The sequence below is a fragment of the Pyrus communis genome, chromosome 14 (assembly GCF_963583255.1).
Source record: "Pyrus communis chromosome 14, drPyrComm1.1, whole genome shotgun sequence".
Lineage (NCBI taxonomy): Eukaryota > Viridiplantae > Streptophyta > Magnoliopsida > Rosales > Rosaceae > Pyrus > Pyrus communis.
Genome location: NC_084816.1, coordinates 15,727,944 through 15,750,420, shown reverse-complemented (window position 1 = coordinate 15,750,420; position 22,477 = coordinate 15,727,944). Strand labels below are relative to the sequence as shown.

Sequence of the window (22,477 nt, the reverse complement as noted above, 5' to 3'; positions counted from 1 at the left end):
GACCAAGAACTTCAAGTCTTGGGCGTAACCGAATTAATCTCATGAGATAGAAACTATTGAGATAGCAATCAAATATGGATTCATTTTGTGACGTGTTCTTTATCTTCTGGGGAAATGAGTCCTACGAATCGAGTGATTTGTCGTGCTCCAGGTTAAGACAGATTGATTGGCTATCCAATGCATTGTATCACATTCAACACGAAAAAAATAAATTGAATCAATAAAAGTATATTAATCCAATAAATAAAAAGCTAATCAAAACTATAATGATTAGAACGTAATACTTTCATGAAAGATGAACAAACTCTCTTTATCGCATCATCAAAAGCATCTTGATAACGTATTGTAGGGTCTTTTGACTGAAGAATTATAGAGAGATTGAGAGAAGTGTGCGGCAAGCATAGAGAGAATGGAGTGAATTCTGAGGTGTGTTTTCTCACTCCATTATGCCTTATTTATAGTAGTAGGGAAGGTAAATTCCTGCCTTTAGGTATTACAACTTATATAGAATACTATCTAAAAAATGTGACAAAATCCCATAAGGATTACACAATTGCATTACTACAATAATTAGGACTGCAACAATAAGTATATTGTCAAAAGTTTTATAAGCTTCAGAATATATTAGACTACCAAGAGAGAGACTCACAAGACCCACATCTGAAACATACCCCATTTATTGAATTACTCGGGTCACAATGTAAATTGATCATTTCTCACAATAAAAATCATTAAAAATTTCAACTCTATGTCTGCATCAATTTGGCAAAAGCTGCAGCACGGTACTACTCCCCTTTAGCTTGACCTTTTCGTGATGGAGTGGTCTTAACTCCCTTTTGTTTCGGCAACTTTGTGTATTCGATGAAAATATGCGCGATGAGCATACTGGTAAGAAAAGAAGCTGTTAACAAGCCCACCCCTCTCCATGTGTATAAAAGAGAGAACTTTTGGAACAGCTTGAAAATCGCGAAGCAGAGTGTACAAAAACTGCCGGTATAAGCCTGTTACAAGAGAGAGAGAGAGAGAGAGAGAGAGAGAGAGAACTTATTCAGAAAAAATAATAATAATACAAATTTATTTCAAGGAAGGAAAATAGTAGAGAATAACTTACGAGCAATGCCTTAATAGATCGACCAGTTTCATGAATTTCTTGGCCGGGAAAGGTACCCTCAGCTTTAAATTTGTCCAACAAGGAATCCTTGTATGAAACAGAAAACCACAAAACTTTATATGTTTAGAAAGAGCAAAGAAAACTAATCATTTGTTTGCATCTTTGATATATATATATATATATATATATAGACACACACCAAATTGAGAGTCTTTGGGATTTAAAACCTCAACATATTAAATTACAAACAAAACGTTTATGCTTTTCTTTCTCTTAGAATTTTAGGAGCAACTAATTTCTTTGAGGTCGCAAAATATTTCCAATACTAAAATTGGGTCAATTAACATTTTCTGCTTTCAAAGAGAGGTCAATGGAGATAAATTTTAGCTCGATATATGATCATAGTTGGAAAGAACAATTGTTTTCATTGTCCTAGGAAAAATGATTCTGTTAACCTATGCTAGAAAATGAAATGTCCATTAACTTGGGCCGATAAATGAAATTACTTACTAACTTTTAAACGCGAATCTACTACCTTTTGTTTATTTGTTGTAAGTTTATTCTCATCTTTAGACTTATTATTTGTTTTCTTAGTTTTTATTTTTCATTCTTTAGTTATTTACATTTGCACGGATTATTTTTATCTTACTTTCCCTTAGCTGTAGTGAAAGTAAAAAATCTTAATAAGGGCCAACGTTAGGTTATCTGGAAATCTAAATCCCAAGGCCTTTTGCTTTATATTTCATGGTGTGCATTGGAATTTTTCTTGTTGTGTTGTATATTTATTTTACCGAAGAGTGGCACTTAAAATTCTAAACAACGCGCGAGCAGTGTGTATGTATATATATAGTTTCAGGGTTTGTTTTTCGGAACTTGCATACTAAAAATGAAGATATTTATATACATATATGCTAAAGTAGGTAGGGTATAGTCTTTGTTTTTGTAGTATGAAGTAAGTTTATACATTATACGAACATATTTGTGCTATAATGCTCAAAGTTCATGCGTACCTTGGCCACAAATCTATCTCTGCACCATTGGGCAATGCCCTCGTCTGATTCTGGCAATTCAGTCATTGAGTATCGCTTTACATGTACCTTGACCTAAATTTTATGTAAAGACTTAGTACTAAGGAAAGAAAACCAACAATAAATATAAGTGAAAAATAGAAATTACACGGATGGGCAGCTGAAATTTATTTATTTATCTCGATCCAGCATTACTTGTTTTCACCAGAAATTACTATGTAACTAATCAACTAATGTGCACACAAGCACTTCTAAGGGCTCGTTTGAAAGTACTTTTAAAATTGCTAAAATTTTAGTAAAAATATTTTTGGTACCACTCCTTAATTAGTAAAAACGCAAGTGAGTTCTGCAAAAACACTAGAAGTGCTTTCCGGAAGAAGCACATACAAGAATCACTTCAAAAACTTTTGGAATCTAACAACATTTTCTCTAAAAATGTTTCCAATCATTTTAAAAGCACTTCCAAACGAGTTTTACCAAGGGCAATTAAAAGTGTTTTATTTAAATGTTTGAAAATTCTTTTAGTCATCTAAAAATAATAACAAAACAGACACTATATATTACCCGAATGGGTGATGGCGTCAAAAAGTCCATAGTTGTGGTGAGGGTCATGGAGGTGGTGATTTTAGTCCCCAAGTCCCATTGTATTAAAATTAAAATTCATGCGACACAAATTTCTCCACTCATGTGCATGGGACATTCTTTCATGTAATTGGAAATTTATCAAAGTATTTATCTCTCACACCAAGCGAGTCAGTGTTAAAGATAGAGATACACTCAAATTTTACCGATACGCAAGACTGCAACAGTATGAATAAGAAATTGTTTATTTATTTAATATCACTAAATAAAACTTCCAATTTTTCAATTAGAAAAAAACCGTAAATAATTTGTAGTGGATTTAAAACTTATTGGAACTCCATGGTTTACCACTGTATGTTGCCTCTCCATAAGCATATATAGTGAAGGAGTAGAATATCCTTCTGGAACAGCGAGGGTAACATCATAGATTGCAGGGACAAACGAGCGCAAATTTTTTACTGCTGTAACAAAACCCTGGGAGTAACAAATGATCGCTAATCAAATTCAAAGGGGAAAAGCTAGAATATTTTCCTTTTAGTGGAAGTGTTTTTTTTTAGTTGACATTTTTGCATGGAATTTTACGTACCTTAGTCCGAGGAATCATGACATTTCTAGGGATAGGCAATTTTCTAGAAGCAGCAAACTCTCGAGCTGCAGAAAGCTTGTCTGGACTCATGCGTGTTCCTTCCGCAAAAATGGTAAGCCAAAAAGGCATTGTAAAATCCCTTAACCTCTTTAAACTTGCCTGCACCATCACCAAATTTACTCAACTGCATGCAAGAGTGCGTATAGTGAAACTTTTTTATCAGAAAGTTTACAAGAAATTTTACAAGCACATCCATATTTAATAATGACCGCATTGTTGATCACATCTCTTATAAGACGAAGGTAATTTAATAAGTCTTATATGGATCCCATCTATGAGGCAGCGAGAAATCGATTTGATCAATTGCGGTATAAATAATTCATTTTGTAAAATTGTACCTTTAGGTTGCTTTCATCTTTTTCCCAGCTTCTATCGAGGAAAACGAACTCTAGGAACCAAGCAGTCCACCCAAAAATCTGCACAAACTAGTTGCAATTAATATATATTTAAATTCTTTAAACCTTGATGAATTTTCCTTTCCAATTTGATGCTGCTTTATACTTGTTGAAGGCAGTGAAAACCTTGCTCCATTTCGGAAGTGATAACGAAATATATATAAACAAAATGTTAATTACACATCTATACTAAACCCTAGAAAAAGCAAGCACACTAGCTAGTTAAGATGATTGTATAGTTTCTGCCTCAGAAACTCACAGGAAGGTATTTTGAAGATTTCTTGATAACCATAAGCGCACTACGAAGGCAACCCGAGCGCTGTAGGAAGCAATATCCACATTAAATTAGGGTTCTATAAGAAAATTTAGCAGGTTGCACACTGTAAGAAAGTTGCTAGCTGACATTTTTAGCTATTTCCAGTTAACAAGCAAGAAGGTACAATATCGTACATTAGCTAAAAGCAACCCCATCAGTATATCAGCATCACAGATGTGGTTTGGCATGAGCAACGCATGCTCCTTACCTGTAAATTTCTCTAACTTAATAATTTTTCAAAATTGAAATATATTAACAAAGAATATCACAGAAATGAAATATGGATGGTACTTGTGTTCCCTCTTGGGGGATGATTCATTTTCTTACTTGCAAATAATGTATCTTCACCATAGAAATTTTATAATCGGAATCATTCAATTTCTTAAGGTTCATTTGAAGATCATCCCTACAAAATGATTCTAATTGGAGTTCGTTTAGTTATCCAAATGTACCAAATAAATGAAGGTTTCATCATGAATATGTTACATGATCCTTACACTATTGATTTATTGGATACATTCAGTGGCAAAGCCAGGAATTGTCAGCCGGGGAGGGGGGGGGGTGTTGCAAAATTTAAAAGAGAAAGGTTCCAAACTAAATGTAGACAACCAAATTCTTCTATATAGTAGACAACATTAAATTCGTTCATATATTTACCAAGTCACAATTGTTGCAAACGAGACTTTATGTCGTAAATTTGTTACTCGTTGATAGCTTTAAGTGAAGGGGGCATTGCAAAGCCCATCTCTTTGATCATAATACTATATGGCCTCGTTTGGTCTAAAGGACTGAATTTACATATTTGTCCATTCAAATCCAATCCTAGAATACAAATGAAGCCTATATTTGATACAAGAAACTCTAGTGTGTTATGCCAAATGTGAAAACAATGAACCTTATTAACTTTTTCTTTCAAGATAAAAAAAACTTAACCAATAGCTAATGTGTCAACCCCCTTCAAGCATCAAATTTTAACAAAATTTGAACTCTTTCGAATAATGGCAGCTAAAATTTGCCTAAAAATCTACAATTTTGAGGACCAATCTGACTCCCACAGTGAAATTAGTAGCAAAAACGAAGGATTTGGTGAAAATCTAGTCTAAATCAAATATCAAATTGCAATAAAAATCATGTAAAAATATGCATCAATATTCAATTCTTTAAATTCCAAGCAGGAACAAACATATCCACTTATTCATCAATTATCAATTATTCATATCAATAATTAATATGTATATTATGCTGTAATTCTTATAAAGAATATCAATTAAGCAAATGTATGTTAAATTATGAATTAATAATTTAAATTAAAAAAAAAGGCAGAAGGCACGGCAGTGGGGTGGGAAGTAGGGAAGTGAATGTGTGAGAGTTAATGGGAATGAGTGGTCCCCCATCTGTGTGTTTTCATGATATTTTCAATGCCCAAAACGACGCCGTTAGGCGTCTATTATTTTTTATTTTCTAAGGCAAAGGACGAGTCTTCTTTGTGGCATTGCGTATAACAAAACACAGCCACTACACAGATATGCAGCCTGCAGCAGCCATGGCTTCACCTTGCAGGTTTTCTGACAACACCGGAGCGACGGACCATCGCTTCTAGGCTTGATTTCCAACAAGCAGAGGGGCGGCCGCCCCTCCCAGATCCTATGTAGTTTCACCACTGGATACATTTGAATGACTAAACGAACTCCATTTCGAATGATTTTCGTATTTTCGTAGGGATGATGTTCAAATGAATCTTAAGAAATTGAACAGTTTTGATTATGAAGTTTCTACCGTGACAATATGTTATTTGCAGGTGGAGAAAATGAGCTCATCCCCCAAATGATGGTTTTTTTTTTTTTGGGGGGGGGGGGGGGGGGGGGGGGGGGGGGGCGGAATGCAAGCATTATCCATAAAGTAGTACATTCTTGTTACCCATTAGTCGATAAGTTTCCAAATCTGTGTACAACTTAACCTGAAATCAAAAGTCCGTATTTATTAGTCAAAAGAATGAGTAGTAGTACTAATGTATGAAATTTTTATGGTAGCTCTAGTTAACCTCTACAACAAGTGATGCAATTTGCGTATACCTTAAGGCCTCCCCACCACTCCATGAGCCAAATGAGATCTAACCATAAGAATGATGCAACTGCTCCATTGATCTGTCTAAACGCACTCTTCGACAAAGGCCGAATGGTGAGGAAGCAAATCGCCTAAATGTAAAGTATGATTAGTTATGCCACCTTACGCATCACAACTATCATAGTGTAGAAAGGATTTAAACGACTATTTTAGGGTAGAATAAGGACCTGGATAAGATTAATAGCTAGACCAAAGAGAAGAAAGGTCAGTCCAAAAGGGATTGAGAACAATACAGCTCTAACCTCCATGGCCACACACGCACAATTCCTACAATTGCAGGCAGATAAGAGACAGAGAGCGGAGGCGGAGTGAAGAGGTCGAGGGTCCTATAAAAAGAAAAGAAAGGATACTTGTAGGTATGAATATGTAAGCTGTTATTTGCCATATGACACATGCACAATTTATTTACGCATCTTTTTTAACTTATTCTTTCTAGCCCAAAAAAAAAAAAAAAAAAACAAAGAAAAAGCGGCTTCACCTGTAAAACTATTTTTTATGAATTTATTTTTGAACAAAATATATTCTATACTGAGGAAGTGGGCGAGTTTTATACTAAGGGGGTGGGAGAGTAGACTAAACCTCCTAATGGGTTAGCAATAATGTATTCAAATTCGTTTTTGGCGAGAATTGAACATAAGACCTCTCACTTACAAGTAAAAAAAAAAAAATCATTAAATCATAGTACTAAGTGGCTATTGATTCAGAAGTAAATATTTAAAATCTCATACAGAAGCGACTCATCGAAAGCCAGATTCCTTCTTTGGTTAGATTTTCAAAACCGTTAAAAGATATTTGCATTAATTATATTGTTTTTTGAACTTGATTCAGAAGATAACAACTTGATTGATTTTCGGATCACTGATATTTAGGAAAACTAATGAAAAAAGCTTGAAAACTTTGAGTTTTAACTATAAAGACAAAATAAAGGATAAAGTGAATAATATCATGATTGACTTTTTAGTATAAAAAATATAATTTTTCATTAAAATAAATAGTACCGAAAGTTTTTCGTTAAAGTTCCCTTGATATTTTGTAAGATGGGTTGGCAGGGACCTCACATAACCTAGTCTATTGGCTTGGTACAGTTCAATTTCCTTTATGAATTTAGGTACAGTAATTAGCTCAATATAATTGTAAACGTTTTGGGACGTACCTATAACTATAAAAATGTCGTGCGATTGGGCTGGACGTACCAAAAATCTAGCTCGCACTAGGGTTTGCGATCCCTATATCAAGGAGCACTGTTCTAAAAATATAGGCGGGTGGCACTAGGAGTTGGTCACCGTCCTAATTAGTTCTTAGGCATTTAAAAATTAAGAAAGTGTGCTTACACCTATTGACGTGTCCGCCTAGCTTGCCTAAACCTGTCTAGGTGTCCGCCTAGGCCGTCTAAACCCATCTAGGCACCTGTCTACGTCGCGACTCTCACTTAGACAGAAAATCGATAACTTTTATTTTTGCATTTTATTTTTCAATAAAATGTAAGAGACTTGTTGAATACTTGGATGAACACTCATTATATGCTTGTTTTCCATATTTTCAATATGTTCTAGTACTTTATAATTTATATGTTATTTTATTTTACAATTTATGTATACAATTATGTGTTTTTTAAGTATAAATAAGCATTTATTTTACAATATATAATAAATTTACTTAAATTTACCTAGATTCACCATCCTACTAGTACCTAGCATCTTTTAAAATTTTAACGAGGAGTCGATACTTTTTCAAAATATTGTTACGGTTGTCATATTGTCACAAAAAAATCGTCCTAGACCAAAAGGTGACATAGTTGCACCTACTTTGACATAAAATATTGTTAGGCAATTTGGTAACTAGGTTATAGCATACCATGATGATACCCACTGCTGTATTTTATTAAACAACACCAAAAGATTTAATTTTTCTGGTAATTTTGCGTGCTGGAGTTACTGTGCATTAGGTAATTGGCCAAAAAATTAAAGTATTGTGGTCGGTGAATTTCGGTCAATTCGTAACTTGGTGACCATTTTCCCTTGGTGTGTAAATACATATTCCTATCCTTTTATATATAATCACGCTCAATAAATCATCCCGGATTCAATTATCAAATTTATCAAAGAGTAACCTAGTAATTATTATACGAGGAAAATTATCAAACCAAACAGAAGAGTGACAATGGTTATCTGCCGTTAACAAGGGTTAATTGAGTTGGTAAAGATCGTTCTCTTCACCAGACCAAAGTTTAGATTTGAGTCTTACTGCCGGCAATCTCTCTTGATGAGTGATTTGTAAAAAATCCAAAAAGGTACTAAGATCCCCTACTTGAGTCCTTAAAGAGGCTTGTTGTAGCCCTCCCCCACTCCTTCGCTAATTGGAACCTAATGGATCGTACACCGAGTAACGATGAATGTGAAGAAATATCAATGAGATGGATAAGGAATTAAATAGTTTAATTGAGCTTGGTCAAGATTAATTAATTAGTTAATTAATCATACGAAATGTTTGTATTGGCTTTTTAAGTTATTTTCAGGTTTTGGTCCACAAGGCACATAGAGTTTAAGTTGCATGACAACTAAAATGAAATGAGCAATTAACCTAACTAAAACGGGGAGGCCGGCCATGCTAAAAAATTATTTAGTTAATTTTTTTTTTTTTTCAATTTGCAGAGGCTTGGATCGTCGGATTTGCAAATCGATTTCTATTGATCTCAGCAAATCAATGACAAACTTGCAAACGCATCTTCCTAACGGAACGATGTCGAGAAGGATGCGATGGTCGAAGAAGAAAAGCTTAATGGTGGTGGGTTGGAGATCTGTGGAAGACGACTGAGAAAGTCGAAGCCTCAGCACGATGATGATGCGAAGCGCTGGTCTTAGCAATCCCATCCTTTTTGCCCGGCCTCACTAAGCCCAGCTAGTGAAGAGTTTAGTTGGAACGAGTCCAAGCTAGTCACATTAAACTCAGTCCTGGCTTGCACCAAACACGGATTAATATTCTTAGCTAAGCCAGTCTTGTCCAGTGAGACTTAGTGAGTGCAAACAAACACGCCATTAAAGAATTAACACCATGCAACACACCCAATCACTAAGAGATTTTTCAATGTGAGGGAACACGAGATGGTACATCATGTATCACTATACAAATAGTGGGATATGGATGTTAAAAAGTTAATAACTTAAAAAATAAAATTTTCCACTATTTATATAAAAACACGTGGTGTACCACTCGTGTTCCGATCATAATAAAGATGTTCTCACTCACTGGTACTGTCATGATTATGACCGCAATTCTTGAAGCATATGTCATTTATGTCCTTGCAAACACAGGTTTTGTCATTATAGTCACTTATTGTTTCTGAATCTCCTTTATAATGACCAGGTATTTTCCTTTCTGTTATGTTTAGCATTCCTTACAATATTTGTCAATATTGGAGAAAGTGGTAACCACGACATTACCATAGTTCCCGGCAGCTTGGTAATAAATTAACATAAGTACCAAGTCCTAAGATAAAACTCGCAACTAGATTTCATGAACTGTGGTCTCAGAGCAAGCAAGCCACAATTTCTACAACGCATAATAAATCATTTTCATAATTTGATGTTCCAAAAACTAAAATTGTCCCTTTACTAAATTGGATAACATTATGTCATATCATATCTCTCCGGAACTCTTTTATTGAAATGCTATTTAAGATGAAATGATATATTATTGGCACATCATTCACATTTAGAGTTGTCTGGAACTCTATGTTTCTAACCAATTAATGCCATGATAAGTTTTTGAGCTTAACAACATAATGAATTGCTTGATCTCGTCTTAGGGTATGTAGGCAGTCTAATCTAAGGGTTAGATGCGGCCATGAGACGAAACAAACGAAGGGAAGCTACATTGAAGTAATGGTTTGTTTTTTGGTACTTCACTTGGTGAGACTATTGGCCTTTTTTAGTAGGTGCCTTGTGTATTTATGTTACTGAAGTACCGAGTCTAACTTGATTCTTACTTTGGCGTATAATTACGTCTTGATGTTGTGTATCGATCCTTAACATATCTCAGAATTGAGGTGTGACACGTATCCTAGGAAGAGGAAAAAAAAAAACAACCTATAGTCTAGTCAAACTAGTTCGGATCCTAGCGCTATCTCATTTGATCTACCTCATGAGATTATTCTAGATTATGATAGTGTTCTTGAAGACTTGATGTGACAACTTCTTAAGTTGATCCATCGCATGACACTCGGGTTAACAATTATTGTACCTGCTAAGAAAGGACAACAATAACCGCCATCACCAAATCAATAAAGACTTGATGTGACTACTTCTTAAGTTGTTCATACTCAAAGGGGAGTGTTGTAAATACTATTATTAATTAGAAATATGATTGTGGAAACTTAAAGTAGAATCCCAATAGAATTTGGAGATCAAATCCTTATAGGCATTGTATTACTTATAAGGTAAAAAAGTCCATCATGATTAGTATAAACAAAAAGTACAAGGCCGGTGATGAATATACAATTCTCATACACCCGAGCCCCTCTCTACCGACCCTCTCTCTCTCACCACCTCTCAAAGTTAGTTTTACAACAATCTGTATATTTTATATTTATATATTTCCAAAAAAGAAAGAAAGAAATACATGATCATACATGTGGATTGGCTGTTGTTAGTCCTAAATATATATACACGTGAAGATCATTTCTGAATGAGTCGCTGCTCTGATGGGTCTTTTGGGGGTACCGTGAGAGGTGTAGAACGCTCTGACTCAGATGACTGGATGAGAATTTGCATGACAATTACAATAAGGACCAAGAATGTTGCTGAAAATGCAATGCCTTCCCATGAGGCTAGGAGGGCAGACCACTGCACAAATTTGTAAATTCCATAGGCGAGGAGGATCGACCAAAGTACGACAACCTATATAATGGTAATAAGAAAATGTGAGTTATCAAGTCAGTTGGTCAAGACAATGTATCCCATTCGGTTCCTTAATTGCAACTGAGTTTGAAGCCTCTTCCTCCATAGATTAAAAGATAGAAAGAGGGAAATGGTAATTTGGTCAGTTAAAAGATCTTACAATTAAGGACTTGATAGGTCTGCCAATGCTTTGAAGTTGTTGGTCACTGAATGAACCTTTGGCAAAGTACTTCTCCAATAAGGCATCCTGGTAGTTGGAGAGTTTGAAAAAGACGAAAATAACATCAAATATATAGTCACGACGAAGGGCATTGTAGCTCAATCATTCACCCCTGGGCTCTAGGTCCTAGTTCGGTTCCGCTCGCACCAAATATTGCTTGTATGAAAAGTTTCAAGCACAGGAAAATTCCAGATAAGAAGAGAAAAAGAAAAGAAAGGTTGCATCGATTACTATACCTTGGTAACAAACACATCTTTACACCATTGTCCAATTCCATCAGCCGTTTCTGGCAACTCCTGCATTGAGTGTCTCCTGATTTGTAATTTTAACTGCAACAATCGGAATTCCTTATAGTTAGTAACATTATTTCCGAACCTATTCGCACAACTGTTGGCCTCAGCTCTACATGGAAGCAGATACAGTTGATAATATGTCAGCCCCATTGCATTTTTCCAGAAGTTATGGCCTAGAATTTTAACAGAAGCATAAGTCCCATAAACAAGATCATGCATAAGGATGCAACGGCACACCAGGCCAGCACGAAATGCCACCTTCTACAGAATGTCTGTCCTGTTTCTGCACACTCATGAGTACTTTGTATCTTCCTTTTTGGTTCCCCGGTTCTGGTAGCATCCTTGATGTTTATTGTGGTTATATGCTAAAAGTTCATTTCACGTGTTATGCATACGGTTCATGAATCCAGTTACAGTTCGGAACAAAATAAGGTTAATATCATCTAATCACAAGTGACTTCATTAGCATATGAAGAAAGAGTTATGTGGTCCTACCACAGAAGATTGCCCTCTGAATATTCTCAACAATGTAGGTGGTGGCTGATTGTTGGGGACGGCCAGTGTACAATCATAAATTGCTGGAACGAAAGAGCGCATATGGATTACCGATGAAACAAACCCCTGCAAGTACAGAAAAAATTCAGAAAAGAAAAAAATGGTGCAGCTAAAAACATATAATGTGGCAAGGATGCATTGCTCTTTCTTTTACTTTAAGTAGGTCGCATATTAAGGATTCTGTCAGACTTCACTTCTAAATACAGCATATTTACCTTCGTCCGTGGAAGCAAGACGTTCCTAGGAATAGGCAACCCTCTAGAAGCTGCAAACTCTTGAGCTACCATTAGCTTTGCCTGCGTAAATCGTGTTCCTTCTACAAAGAGAGCCAACCAAAAAGGCATGGGGAAGTCCTCTAGTCTTCGAAAACCTGACTGTAGTGGAGAACCCATGAGTTATACCATGACAAAGAAGAAGACTGTGTCAACATAGACATGTAAACAAATTTAAAGATACCTTCAATGTGCTTTCATCTTTTGTCCATCTTCTTTCCAAGAAGACATAATCAGAAAACCACATTGACCAACCGATGACCTGTGTGCATGTACCATGTTATCAACCCTTACCGAAAGATTTATCACAATACAAATTAGATGAATGAGTAGAAAAAGGGCAATCTGAATGAGTTGGTAACAGTTGGAATGAGGAGAGTGACAAGAATTCAACTAAATAATCGAATAAAAAAAATGAAGAAAGTTGATAAATCTTAGTTGGAGAAGCAAATAGCTTAATCTGGTATAATTAGTAATTCAGCAGAGATTCTGGTTTTCTTAATCCTGCTAATTATGGAAAGCGTAACTAAATACATGCAGCATAAATCCATCACTAACTTCAATAGGAACAGAAAGATACATGTTGAGAGAAAACTCACTGGGAGGAACATTATTTCTTTCTTTATGATGGCTAGTGCGCTACCAAGGCAACCTGTGCGCTGTTAGCAACATATTGATACCGATCAGTGAACTAGAAATAACCCAATCGAAAACATATAGGAGGTTCATAAATTTCTAACTCTGCCAACTTCACTTCAAATCTCATTTTCACTATAGGGGTGCGGTCTGAGGTGTTTTGAATAAAGGAAACAAAAAGACACAAGAGACAACGTGAGTATATTGTTTTCTGAAAATTTTTGTTGAGGTTAACAGTTGAAAGACACAAAGGGAGGGAGGGAAGGTCGCAGACCCCATGATGGTAGCTTGTTTTTCATGAAGTCAGAAAATTATATGCTTTTAACATACTGTCAACAGTTAATATGCTTGTTTAACATCATACAAATGACTGCTAGAGATATATTTGGAAAATAAGCACCTGAGCTACAAGCCATCCAACAAGCCAATCAATGTCGCTTTTGTGATTGGAAATGACAAGTGCATGTTCTTTACCTGAAAATTCCTCAAACAAGGAAACAGTCAGTCGACGTGAGAGATTTGTAAATGTAAACAAAATTCAATTTCTCTTTCTTTTGCCATCAAAATCTTAATTCCCTCTCTTCGACTGAAAGAATTCTGGCATACAACCAGTTAATAATTGTCACCTCACCCATTAATTGAAAAGTTTTTGAATCTACATACAACTCAACCTGCAGAAGAAGTTCCAACCAGTTAGACCATGATTTGAGATTGCAAGGTCAGCACGGAGAAATGTAGTCACGAGTATGTTTCTTCTGCATATATGGCAATCCAAGGCAACTTGGAGTATGTAAAAAGAAAAACCATTCTAAAATCAGAATATAGAACATGGTTTTCAAAGTAGATTTTGCATCATGGTGTACGTTAGTTTCCTCCTTCGCTGCTCATTTTGAAGCTTCAATAAATATTTAGCTTTTGCAGAACCACAAAGATTTAGATTTTCATACAATCGTTTAATTTGTCTATTCATACAATAACACTCTTCCAATAACTCAACAACCCCTACAAATTGTAAGCATACTAAAAATTTGAGATTATCAATTTGTCCCAAGAAGTGTATGTATTGGTTGATCAATCATAAAGATCCTACCACTGTGCATTTATCTCGAAAAAGCTACGAATGCTAAAAGATAGGTCTGATGATATTGTTGAGCAAATGAGACTTAAAGGCATAAACATGAACAACTTTAAGAAGGAAGCATACCTTGATTCCTGCCCACCAATCAATGAGCCATATGAGCTCCAACCACAGCAATTCTGCTACTACTTTATTGATCTTTCTATACATACTCTTTGATACAGGACGAACAAGGAGGAAACACATTATCTGCAAGCACATATTGAATAATCAGAGATAGGACGTAAAAGCATAGAGCATGTAAGTAAACGATATGTTTGTCGGATTTTCATCCAACAACTTAGAACAGGGTGCGCTTCTTTAACAATTATTTAACGCGAGATATTTGAACATTCTTGTATGCGTCCATGTCTGCGTGTGCATGTGGCATGGAAGTGCAGGGCCTTATATGCAGCAAGGATGCCATACGTTGAGCCAAAACATATTGGAAGTAAGCACCTATTGATGGCATTATTTTCTGACGGTGATAAATAGGTCGAAGGTTTAAGCCTTATGGTAGTTACTTCTGTTCAATTAATTTTCTCATTGAGATATAAATTAGTGTCCTAATTATTCATCCTTGCAATTTTTTCATGTTAAAACATATTCAGCAACTCATAATTTTGTACCATTGTGTTCCAAACTTGTACCATTGTGTTTCATACTTACAATTCCGATCAAATTACTCGAAGTAACGGAGGCATTACAGAAACCCCATGGCTGTATAATGAATACAAATTAAAGTTGATCCTTGAGACCCTGGCATTAATTCATGCTTACTCCGCTTCTTAGGTAGCAAACACGCCTTGATATCAATATTTTACGATTATCCGATCTATCAAAATTACGTGATGGGTTTAAAACTCGAATTCCTTTACATGAAATAGAGTCATTGAATTACCACAAATACTCATCATTCACATCATGCGTTATGGCATATATTAGGTTTCAAAAATCTCAACATTCTCCATAACATGCAATTGGATCATTCAATTTCCATGCAACGATCAAAATGGATGACAGCTTTTGTTTTCCTTAAAAGTGAAGCAAGTTTTATTTAGTTAATGTCATCAGACGGGTCTGCGTATGTACCTGCATGAGATTAACAATGAGGCCAGAGAGAATGAAGAGAACGCCGACAGGTAAGATGGCAACTACAGCTGGGATGGCCATGGATTGTGATTTGTGAGGCAGCGCCGGCAGCGGCGGTTTTGGCTTTGAATTTGGAGACAAAGAGACACAGATTCAACGGGAGACAGAGAGGAGACCGTTTTGGGGTCATAACGAAACAAGAACACGGCGTGAGACGCGAACTGGAAGCCGCTTCAAACGCTCCATGTCGTTACACAATTACAAAGGAACCATTATTATATGAAGCGCATGCATTTTGTCAATTTCTAATCTAGTCACTTTTCTTTTTCCAGCAAAAATAAAATACAAATCTAATCAAGTTTCTAAAGGGAGAATGACTTACATAAAACGATTCACCACTGCATGGTGTCCTGATTCAATAAAACAATACATCTGTCATGTAGGATAAAATTAGTGTTATTTTAAGGGCTGGATAATTAAAAGGAGGACACATTTAATCAAGAAAAGTGATTGAAGAATTGGTAATACACGAGTTAAAGGTTATTTGTTGTTAGCATATCCCAGAGGTGGATGTTTTGGACTTTTTGGGTTGTTCACATTAACGCAACTTTTATTTGGAATGTCAATTTTGGGCCTATGACAAGACTTGTTGCAATAAGCCTAGTCAGAATTCGGCCGAATTGCAACTTTTACTAGTCCAAAACATCCACTTTGAAGAGATGCTAGCAACAAATAACCTTTTAACCCGTAATTACCAGTTTTGTCCTAAGTAACTTTCATTTGACATGTCAATTTTGGACCAATTATATATGGATACGAAGAAAACGACCAGTCCAAAACCAGATTTTAGTATTTTAGGATCTATTTTATATTTTGTTATTTTTTTCCCTACTTGGATTCCTAGAGTTTTAGGGTTCAGTACATTACAAATAGGTCATCTTGCCCTTAGGTTGTAATCCTATCATACTATTAATCAAAGTTAAAGAAATTCAAGGGTGACCGTTCGTGTTCTCTTGTATCTATAATTTCTTATGTGTCAATATGTAAATTTCTCATGTGGTTTTGTATTATTAAATTTGGACGTCACATGATGATGAACATGTTTCATGTAAGTTGTTTTTCCTTTTAAGAAAAGGTGACCTCGAGACCTGAAAATAATTATAAAAAAAATCCCTAACCCCCGACCTCTCACTTCGTTTCATTCTTCTTTGTGTATCACCACTTGAATAAAATATAGAATCACAAGAAAGAGAGAAAAAGATTGTTTAACTTTTTATCAATCATAGTCAGGAATAAAAGGTCGTAAATTCGATTATCAACAAACACAAATTCGACTATATTATTACAACTTATTGTGAGGCTCATTCTTTTTTATTTAAGGTAGATAATATCATTCTTTCAAAATACAAAAATAAAAAAATAAAAAAAAATTCTGGATCCTTTTCGTGGGCTAGAAAGTAGAAAGGGGTTCACTTTTCGGAGGGGGAAGCAAAAACGGAGTGTGGATTGATTTAGTCGGGGCAACAATACGCTGTCGCCAAAGCTGTTATTCCCGGGGTGCTGCTGGGTCTTTCTTTGTTCCCGATACCGGTAGAAAAATGATGAGCGCTCAGCCTCAGCCGCCGAGTAGTATGATGGCGGCGGCTCCTACCACGTCTTCTCAGGGGTACCAGCATCATCATCAGCCAACTTCAGTGGAGGAGGTCAGAACCCTTTGGATTGGGGATTTACAGTATTGGGTCGACGAAAACTACCTCAATACCTGCTTTGCTCACACCGGCGAGGTCTCTCTCTCCCCCTCCCCCTCCCCCTCTCTCTCTTCATGTGTATACTATCTGTTAGGGTTTTGCTTGGAAATTTTGTGTTTAATAATCATTATTCACTTGGAAGAAAAATGGTTAATCATTATTAACTTGGAAGAAAAATGGGTATTTCACGTTTTGCTTGTTGTTATGTGTTGTTTGGGGTTGCCTGGAATTGCTTTCTTCCAAGGGTTGATTATATTTTTTGGAGTATATAAGTATATATGTGTTACAATTACAGACTGGACTGATGTAGGACATGTCTTTGGTTCAAAAGTTGTTTGTTAGGTTATTGATAAACCATGGATTTTGTGAATACATATTTCGGGCTAATTTATAGGTATAGGGTGGGGCATTGAATCTACGAGAAACATGGAAATTTATCGTCTTTGTAGCTGACTATTGTTGTTTTGTTAACTGAAGTGATGAGGGTGGGTGAGGAAAGGTGTTTGGATTAGGCTGGGTGAAGGGTTCGATTCCCTTCCGTTGTAACCCAAACTAGGGAAAGAAAAAAAACAAAAAATAGGGAACTGACATTTTTCAGTGAGGATGAGGATATGTTGCATGTTGTCACTTTGTAATTGGAAATTAAGTTGGTGTAGAGCGCATGGCTGGTGTCTAAATGATTATCAAATCATATGTGATTGGAGTCTTGTGAGCACTAGATGGTTAATAGTCCATTTTTTGAAAAGGCCAAATGAAATTGCCAATTTTATTTCGACGGTTCTATTCAGTTTACTAGATTAAACTTTGTGGTTATTCTAGAAGAGTTAAGAGAGCAAGCCACACTTCTGATATTTAACATTTTGGCAATTGTTTCTCGATCCCCTTCATGCAATTTGAAGGGCCAAGGTACCTCCCAAGGTATGGGTGTTTGCTTGGATCATAGCTCATGGGAGGATACATACTTGTAAATACGGTAAAGAGGAAACGGCCTTGGTGGTTTTCATTGTTCTATTGTTTTGATCCTTTGATCTTGTGGAGAAAACTGTTTAGGGAGGTCCATTCAAGCTTGTGACTCCAGCTTCTTGCGTTGCTTTACTGTGTTAAAGGTATAATTTTTTATGGAAAAAAGATGGGCATGATGTTAGGGAAATGTCGGTCCTTGGAAATATTTTTGGGCTGTGGATGGAGAGGAATAGAAGGAATTTTTGGGAGTAAGAGAGGAGGAGGCTGGACCTTCAATGGGGTAGACTTCGTTTTTGGGCTTCCCCTTCAGCATCGGTAGCTTCAGAATTTAGTGATGGTTCTTTTCAGGCTATATTGGTTGAAATTCTGTGGTACACTAGTTTTGGATTCTGTTTAAATTTGTTTGAATGAAATAATAGAGTCTGATGATAGGGTGATGGAAGTGGATATTTTATATTAAAGAATTTAGTTTTGCGGGTCTCAACATGGCTGGACATCTCATCCATCTTTGGTTGTATTTCTTCTTTATATTGCTTAATGAAATTTTTTGTGTCCCAGACTCCCATCCACAAAAGAAAACAAAGCAAGCTTGATAGGTGGCTTAATTTAAAGTTTAAACTAAGTATGCAATTCTATAACAGTGTGCTATTTTTTACTGTTAGATGATTACTTTATGCAGGTGATTTCAATAAAGATAATACGTAATAAAATCACTGGCCAGCCGGAGGGTTATGGGTTTGTGGAATTTGTTTCTCATGCTGCAGCGGAAAGGGTTCTGCATGCTTACAATGGGACACAAATGCCTGGAACTGAACAAACTTTTAGGCTTAACTGGGCTTCCTTTGGTATTGGGGAAAGACGTCCTGATGCTGGGCCTGAGCACTCTATTTTTGTAGGCGATTTAGCCCCTGATGTTACAGATTATATGCTGCAAGAAACCTTTCGAACTAATTATCCATCAGTTAGAGGTGCCAAGGTTGTGACTGATCCTAACACTGGACGCCCAAAGGGATATGGGTTTGTCAAGTTTGCTGATGAGACTGAAAGGAACCGAGCTATGTCAGAAATGAATGGTCAGTATTGCTCAAGTAGACCAATGCGTATCAGTGCAGCAACACCGAAGAAAACCACTGGTTTTCAGCAACAATATGTTGCTGCAAAAGGTAAGATCATATCATAATCTGGTATAGCAATAAATTCAAGTTGTGGACAGGATGTGCTCCTATTTGTCTTCATGGATTAAGCTTACGTAGTATTATTTCTATTGCCTCCACAATGCTCTCTTGAAAAAAGTCTAGTTAACCTGACTCAATGCACTTACCTGTGGATTTTTCTGGCAGCGGTATATCCTGTCCCAGCATACACTACACCAGCAGTTCCCGTGCTTCCTACAGCAGATTATGACGTAAACAACACTACTGTAAGTCTGACATGCTTAACTTTATTACTTTATTTCGTTTTTGTGTCTAATATATTACTCTTACGACCTACACGATTATGTCCCATGCAGATTTTTGTTGGTAACTTGGATCCTAATGTGGGGGAGGATGAACTCAAGCAAACTTTTATGCAGTTTGGAGATATTTTCTATGTCAAGATTCCTGTCGGCAAAGGATGTGGTTTTGTACAGTTTGGGACAAGGTTCGTTTAGCATTTAGGCCTTGCCTTGATTGTTCCATTTTCTTAAGAAATAGTTTGCCCTCCATCTTGGTCCCTCCTACTGATTTCCAAATACATGGCTAAATAGAGTTACACTGTTGGGTTATTTAGGCTAGCCCTTGTCAAGTTTCTCCTTTGCTTGAACAAACGGAATCGCATAAGTATGCAGGAAAGAGGCAAAAGAATGTTGCAATGTCTTTGTCTGGCCATCCAACTTCCTGAAGAAAGACAAAATGCTAGTTTTTGTTGTTTATTGGTTTCACTTCTGTCCATACAGGGCATCTGCTGAAGAAGCTATCCAAAGGATGCAGGGAAAGATGATTGGTCAACAAGTAGTCCGTATTTCTTGGGGCAGGAGCCCAACAGCTAAACAGGTGATTTAATTTTGGGGTCTTTTGATATGGGTCCAAAGTAACTAAAAATTGAACCTATTTCAAAAGTCAAAAGTCACTAAAAATTGGACTTATTTCAAAAGGTGACTTATAAAATTGGACCTATTTCAAATTTTCCCTTTAATTTTTTGCATGATATCGTTTTTCTCTATTTATTTCTTCTTTCCTTGATGTACAATGCATGGAAGAGAACTTGAGTTTATTACATCCACTTACAGATGCATAAAAGAGACATTTATAGTTGCAAGCATAACATGAAAAACTGCCTCATTGTAGGACGTACCTGGTACCTGGGGTCAGCAAGCAGATCCAAACCAATGGGCTGCATATTATGGTTATGGACAAGGCTATGATGCCTATGCTTACGGGGCGGCGACTCCTGATCCATCATTATATGCATATGGTGCATATGCTGGCTATGGCCAATATCCTCAACAGGCTAGTCTATAAATTCAGTTTCGCATGTATCCTGTTATCTGTTATTGTTTCTTTAAAGACATTTCAACTTGTAGTCTTTCCATATTGTTCAGCTAAGCAAGCTAGTACTGGAGTACTCCATCTACAACTGGGACTAGGAATTGACGTGATAGTTTAACGATTGCAACTTGTTTTCTTTTCTGAGTATATTTTTGGATGTTCTGTTTTCAGGTTGAAGGTCAAGATGCTGCAGCTGCGGGAGGTGCTATCCCATCTGTTGAACAGAGAGAAGAGTTGGATGATCCCTTGGCTACACCGGATGTTGATAAGTACATCTGCTCACCTTTTCTGTTAATGCAACATCTTTTAACTGAATTATAATTAGTAAAATAAAGTTGAACGAGTTAATATATAAACATATATGTTGTCGATTTTAATCTTTTAACCATGTGAAAAGGTCATTGTATCAACTATCAACCATTATGGAAATATTCATAAACTGTTAAAAAAATGGCCTCGCATGACATGCATTGCCTCTGTTGAAATGCATAGACATTTTTATTTTTTTTATTACATTACTTGCATTAATGGTTCTTCCAAGGCAAGAAAGAACCGAACAAAAACTCCCTGCTTTCAAAGACCGAAGTTGTGAATTGTCATATTAGATTCTCTTGGCACCATTTGTACACAGAGGAAACCAATATATTTTTATACATAACTGTGTATTGACTTGTTCTCTTCTCTTGGTTGATTGCTAGGTTAAATGCAGCTTACCTCGCCCGCCACGAAAGGGCCATCTTATGCCGGCCTTTGTGGCTGAGAACATCATCATTTACGCAGCAAGCTTAGTCATGTTTCGCATAATGTTTGGTTCCAAGAGAAGAAGCGATCAGGATATGACTCGCCTTTATAAACAATGGAGCGAAACCGAGGCCGGGAAGAGTACAGTGGTGCACTCCGCTTTGATCCAGTACTCCGTAGGATCTAATCATAGGGTGGCGATATGGATGTCAATATGAAATTGTGTTACGTTGAGACCTGGTGCTTATGGCATAGGTTTAGGTTGTCTCTGAGATTTATGGGACCATTTTTTTCTTTGCTTCAAGTTTTTTTAATTATCAAACATTTTGCATCTATATATCCTCGTGAGCTAGGTCGATTGTTAAGTTTAAAACAGTATTAAGACAGATTTTTTTATTTTGTTTTTCTTATTATATATATTTTTTAGGAGAAAGGGATTAACTTGGTTAATCCATATGAGGAGTACCACTTAAAATACCTTGTGACCGATTCAAAGTTTGGAATTAACTTGGCTAATCGAGATGAGGAGTGCCTCTTAAAAAGGGATTAACTTATGTTATGAACGGTTTTGATTATAATTACGAAGTTTGACATCTGTCACGTGATGTTTTTAGAAGATATTCCTCCTCAACATTGAGAAGCCAATCATTATTATTACCAAAACTTTCAAAATTTGAAAGAAAAAAAACACTGAAAGCACTACTAAAAAAAATATGATTAATTGATTTTGATTGCTATAATTGTCAATATTTGATTGTTATATTGTGAATTTTTATTGCTATGTGGTTGGATTTGATTATGACCAATTAAACAATTGAGATTTGATTTGATTTTTGATTATTTTAGTCGATATATATCATCATTATTTAATTAATATATTGCCGATATTTGATTATGATCGGTTAACATTAGAGATATGACTTTTAGTTAGGGAAATTTTATCATATAACTTTTTTCTACGTCCAACTTATTCTTTACACCCTCATTATTTTCAATTAAACAATCAATATCTCTTTAAACCCAATTTTACAACTTAAACTACCGTTACAAATCCAATTCAATATAGGCTTTTTAGCCAAAATGATTCCTAAGACTTGCATAACTCCTCATTTTGGTCACTGAGATTTGAAATCAATAAAATTGGTTCCTGAGTTTGTCCACAATCAATCATTTTGGTCATTTCATGAAAAATCTCCATAAAATAAGGATAAAATG

General features: G+C 36.0%; 3 protein-coding genes across 3 annotated transcripts; 1 reads left to right on the top strand and 2 right to left on the bottom strand.

The window, feature by feature from the left end:
• Window positions 1–785: 785 nt before the first annotated feature.
• On the bottom strand, window positions 786–6,450 carry LOC137716630 (1-acyl-sn-glycerol-3-phosphate acyltransferase PLS1-like). The gene is made up of 11 exons (XM_068456072.1): window positions 6,370–6,450; window positions 6,151–6,273; window positions 5,996–6,035; window positions 4,213–4,286; window positions 4,022–4,081; window positions 3,706–3,783; window positions 3,308–3,466; window positions 3,070–3,195; window positions 2,122–2,214; window positions 1,112–1,198; window positions 786–1,001 (listed from the first exon to the last, which is right to left on the bottom strand). The coding sequence occupies exons 1-11, from the start codon at window positions 6,448–6,450 to the stop codon at window positions 786–788; spliced, it is 1,137 nt and encodes a 378-aa protein (XP_068312173.1).
• Window positions 6,451–10,661: 4,211 nt separating this feature from the next.
• On the bottom strand, window positions 10,662–15,508 carry LOC137716384 (1-acyl-sn-glycerol-3-phosphate acyltransferase 3-like). The gene is made up of 11 exons (XM_068455831.1): window positions 15,283–15,508; window positions 14,278–14,400; window positions 13,705–13,744; window positions 13,474–13,547; window positions 13,037–13,096; window positions 12,622–12,699; window positions 12,381–12,539; window positions 12,106–12,231; window positions 11,554–11,646; window positions 11,258–11,344; window positions 10,662–11,097 (listed from the first exon to the last, which is right to left on the bottom strand). The coding sequence occupies exons 1-11, from the start codon at window positions 15,361–15,363 to the stop codon at window positions 10,876–10,878; spliced, it is 1,143 nt and encodes a 380-aa protein (XP_068311932.1). The 5' UTR covers window positions 15,364–15,508; the 3' UTR covers window positions 10,662–10,875.
• Window positions 15,509–16,714: 1,206 nt separating this feature from the next.
• On the top strand, window positions 16,715–21,597 carry LOC137715145 (polyadenylate-binding protein RBP47B'-like). The gene is made up of 8 exons (XM_068454381.1): window positions 16,715–17,066; window positions 18,673–19,156; window positions 19,334–19,413; window positions 19,504–19,634; window positions 19,930–20,026; window positions 20,321–20,482; window positions 20,693–20,790; window positions 21,220–21,597. Exons 1-8 carry the CDS (start codon window positions 16,881–16,883, stop codon window positions 21,308–21,310), a joined length of 1,329 nt encoding a protein of 442 aa, XP_068310482.1. The 5' UTR covers window positions 16,715–16,880; the 3' UTR covers window positions 21,311–21,597.
• Window positions 21,598–22,477: the final 880 nt, after the last annotated feature.

What these genes read in the sequence shown, in the direction of transcription:
- LOC137716630 (XM_068456072.1), bottom strand. Translation starts at nt 6,450, where the DNA reads ATGGAGGTTAGAGCTGTATTGTTCTCAATCCCTTTTGGACTGACCTTT. An exon ending in TGGAGAGGCAACATACAGTG is followed by an intron (nt 2,215 to 3,069) that starts GTAAACCATGGA and finishes CATAAAATTTAG; the next exon opens with GTCAAGGTACATGTAAAGCG. An exon ending in GAGATAGATTTGTGGCCAAG is followed by an intron (nt 1,199 to 2,121) that starts GTACGCATGAAC and finishes GTTTCATACAAG; the next exon opens with GATTCCTTGTTGGACAAATT.
- LOC137716384 (XM_068455831.1), bottom strand. Translation starts at nt 15,363, where the DNA reads ATGGCCATCCCAGCTGTAGTTGCCATCTTACCTGTCGGCGTTCTCTTC. An exon ending in AAGAAATAATGTTCCTCCCA is followed by an intron (nt 12,700 to 13,036) that starts GTGAGTTTTCTC and finishes ACATGCACACAG; the next exon opens with GTCATCGGTTGGTCAATGTG. An exon ending in AAGATGTGTTTGTTACCAAG is followed by an intron (nt 11,345 to 11,553) that starts GTATAGTAATCG and finishes TCCAACTACCAG; the next exon opens with GATGCCTTATTGGAGAAGTA.
- LOC137715145 (XM_068454381.1), top strand. Translation starts at nt 16,881, where the DNA reads ATGATGAGCGCTCAGCCTCAGCCGCCGAGTAGTATGATGGCGGCGGCT. An exon ending in ATGACGTAAACAACACTACT is followed by an intron (nt 19,414 to 19,503) that starts GTAAGTCTGACA and finishes TGTCCCATGCAG; the next exon opens with ATTTTTGTTGGTAACTTGGA. An exon ending in GGAGCCCAACAGCTAAACAG is followed by an intron (nt 20,027 to 20,320) that starts GTGATTTAATTT and finishes GCCTCATTGTAG; the next exon opens with GACGTACCTGGTACCTGGGG.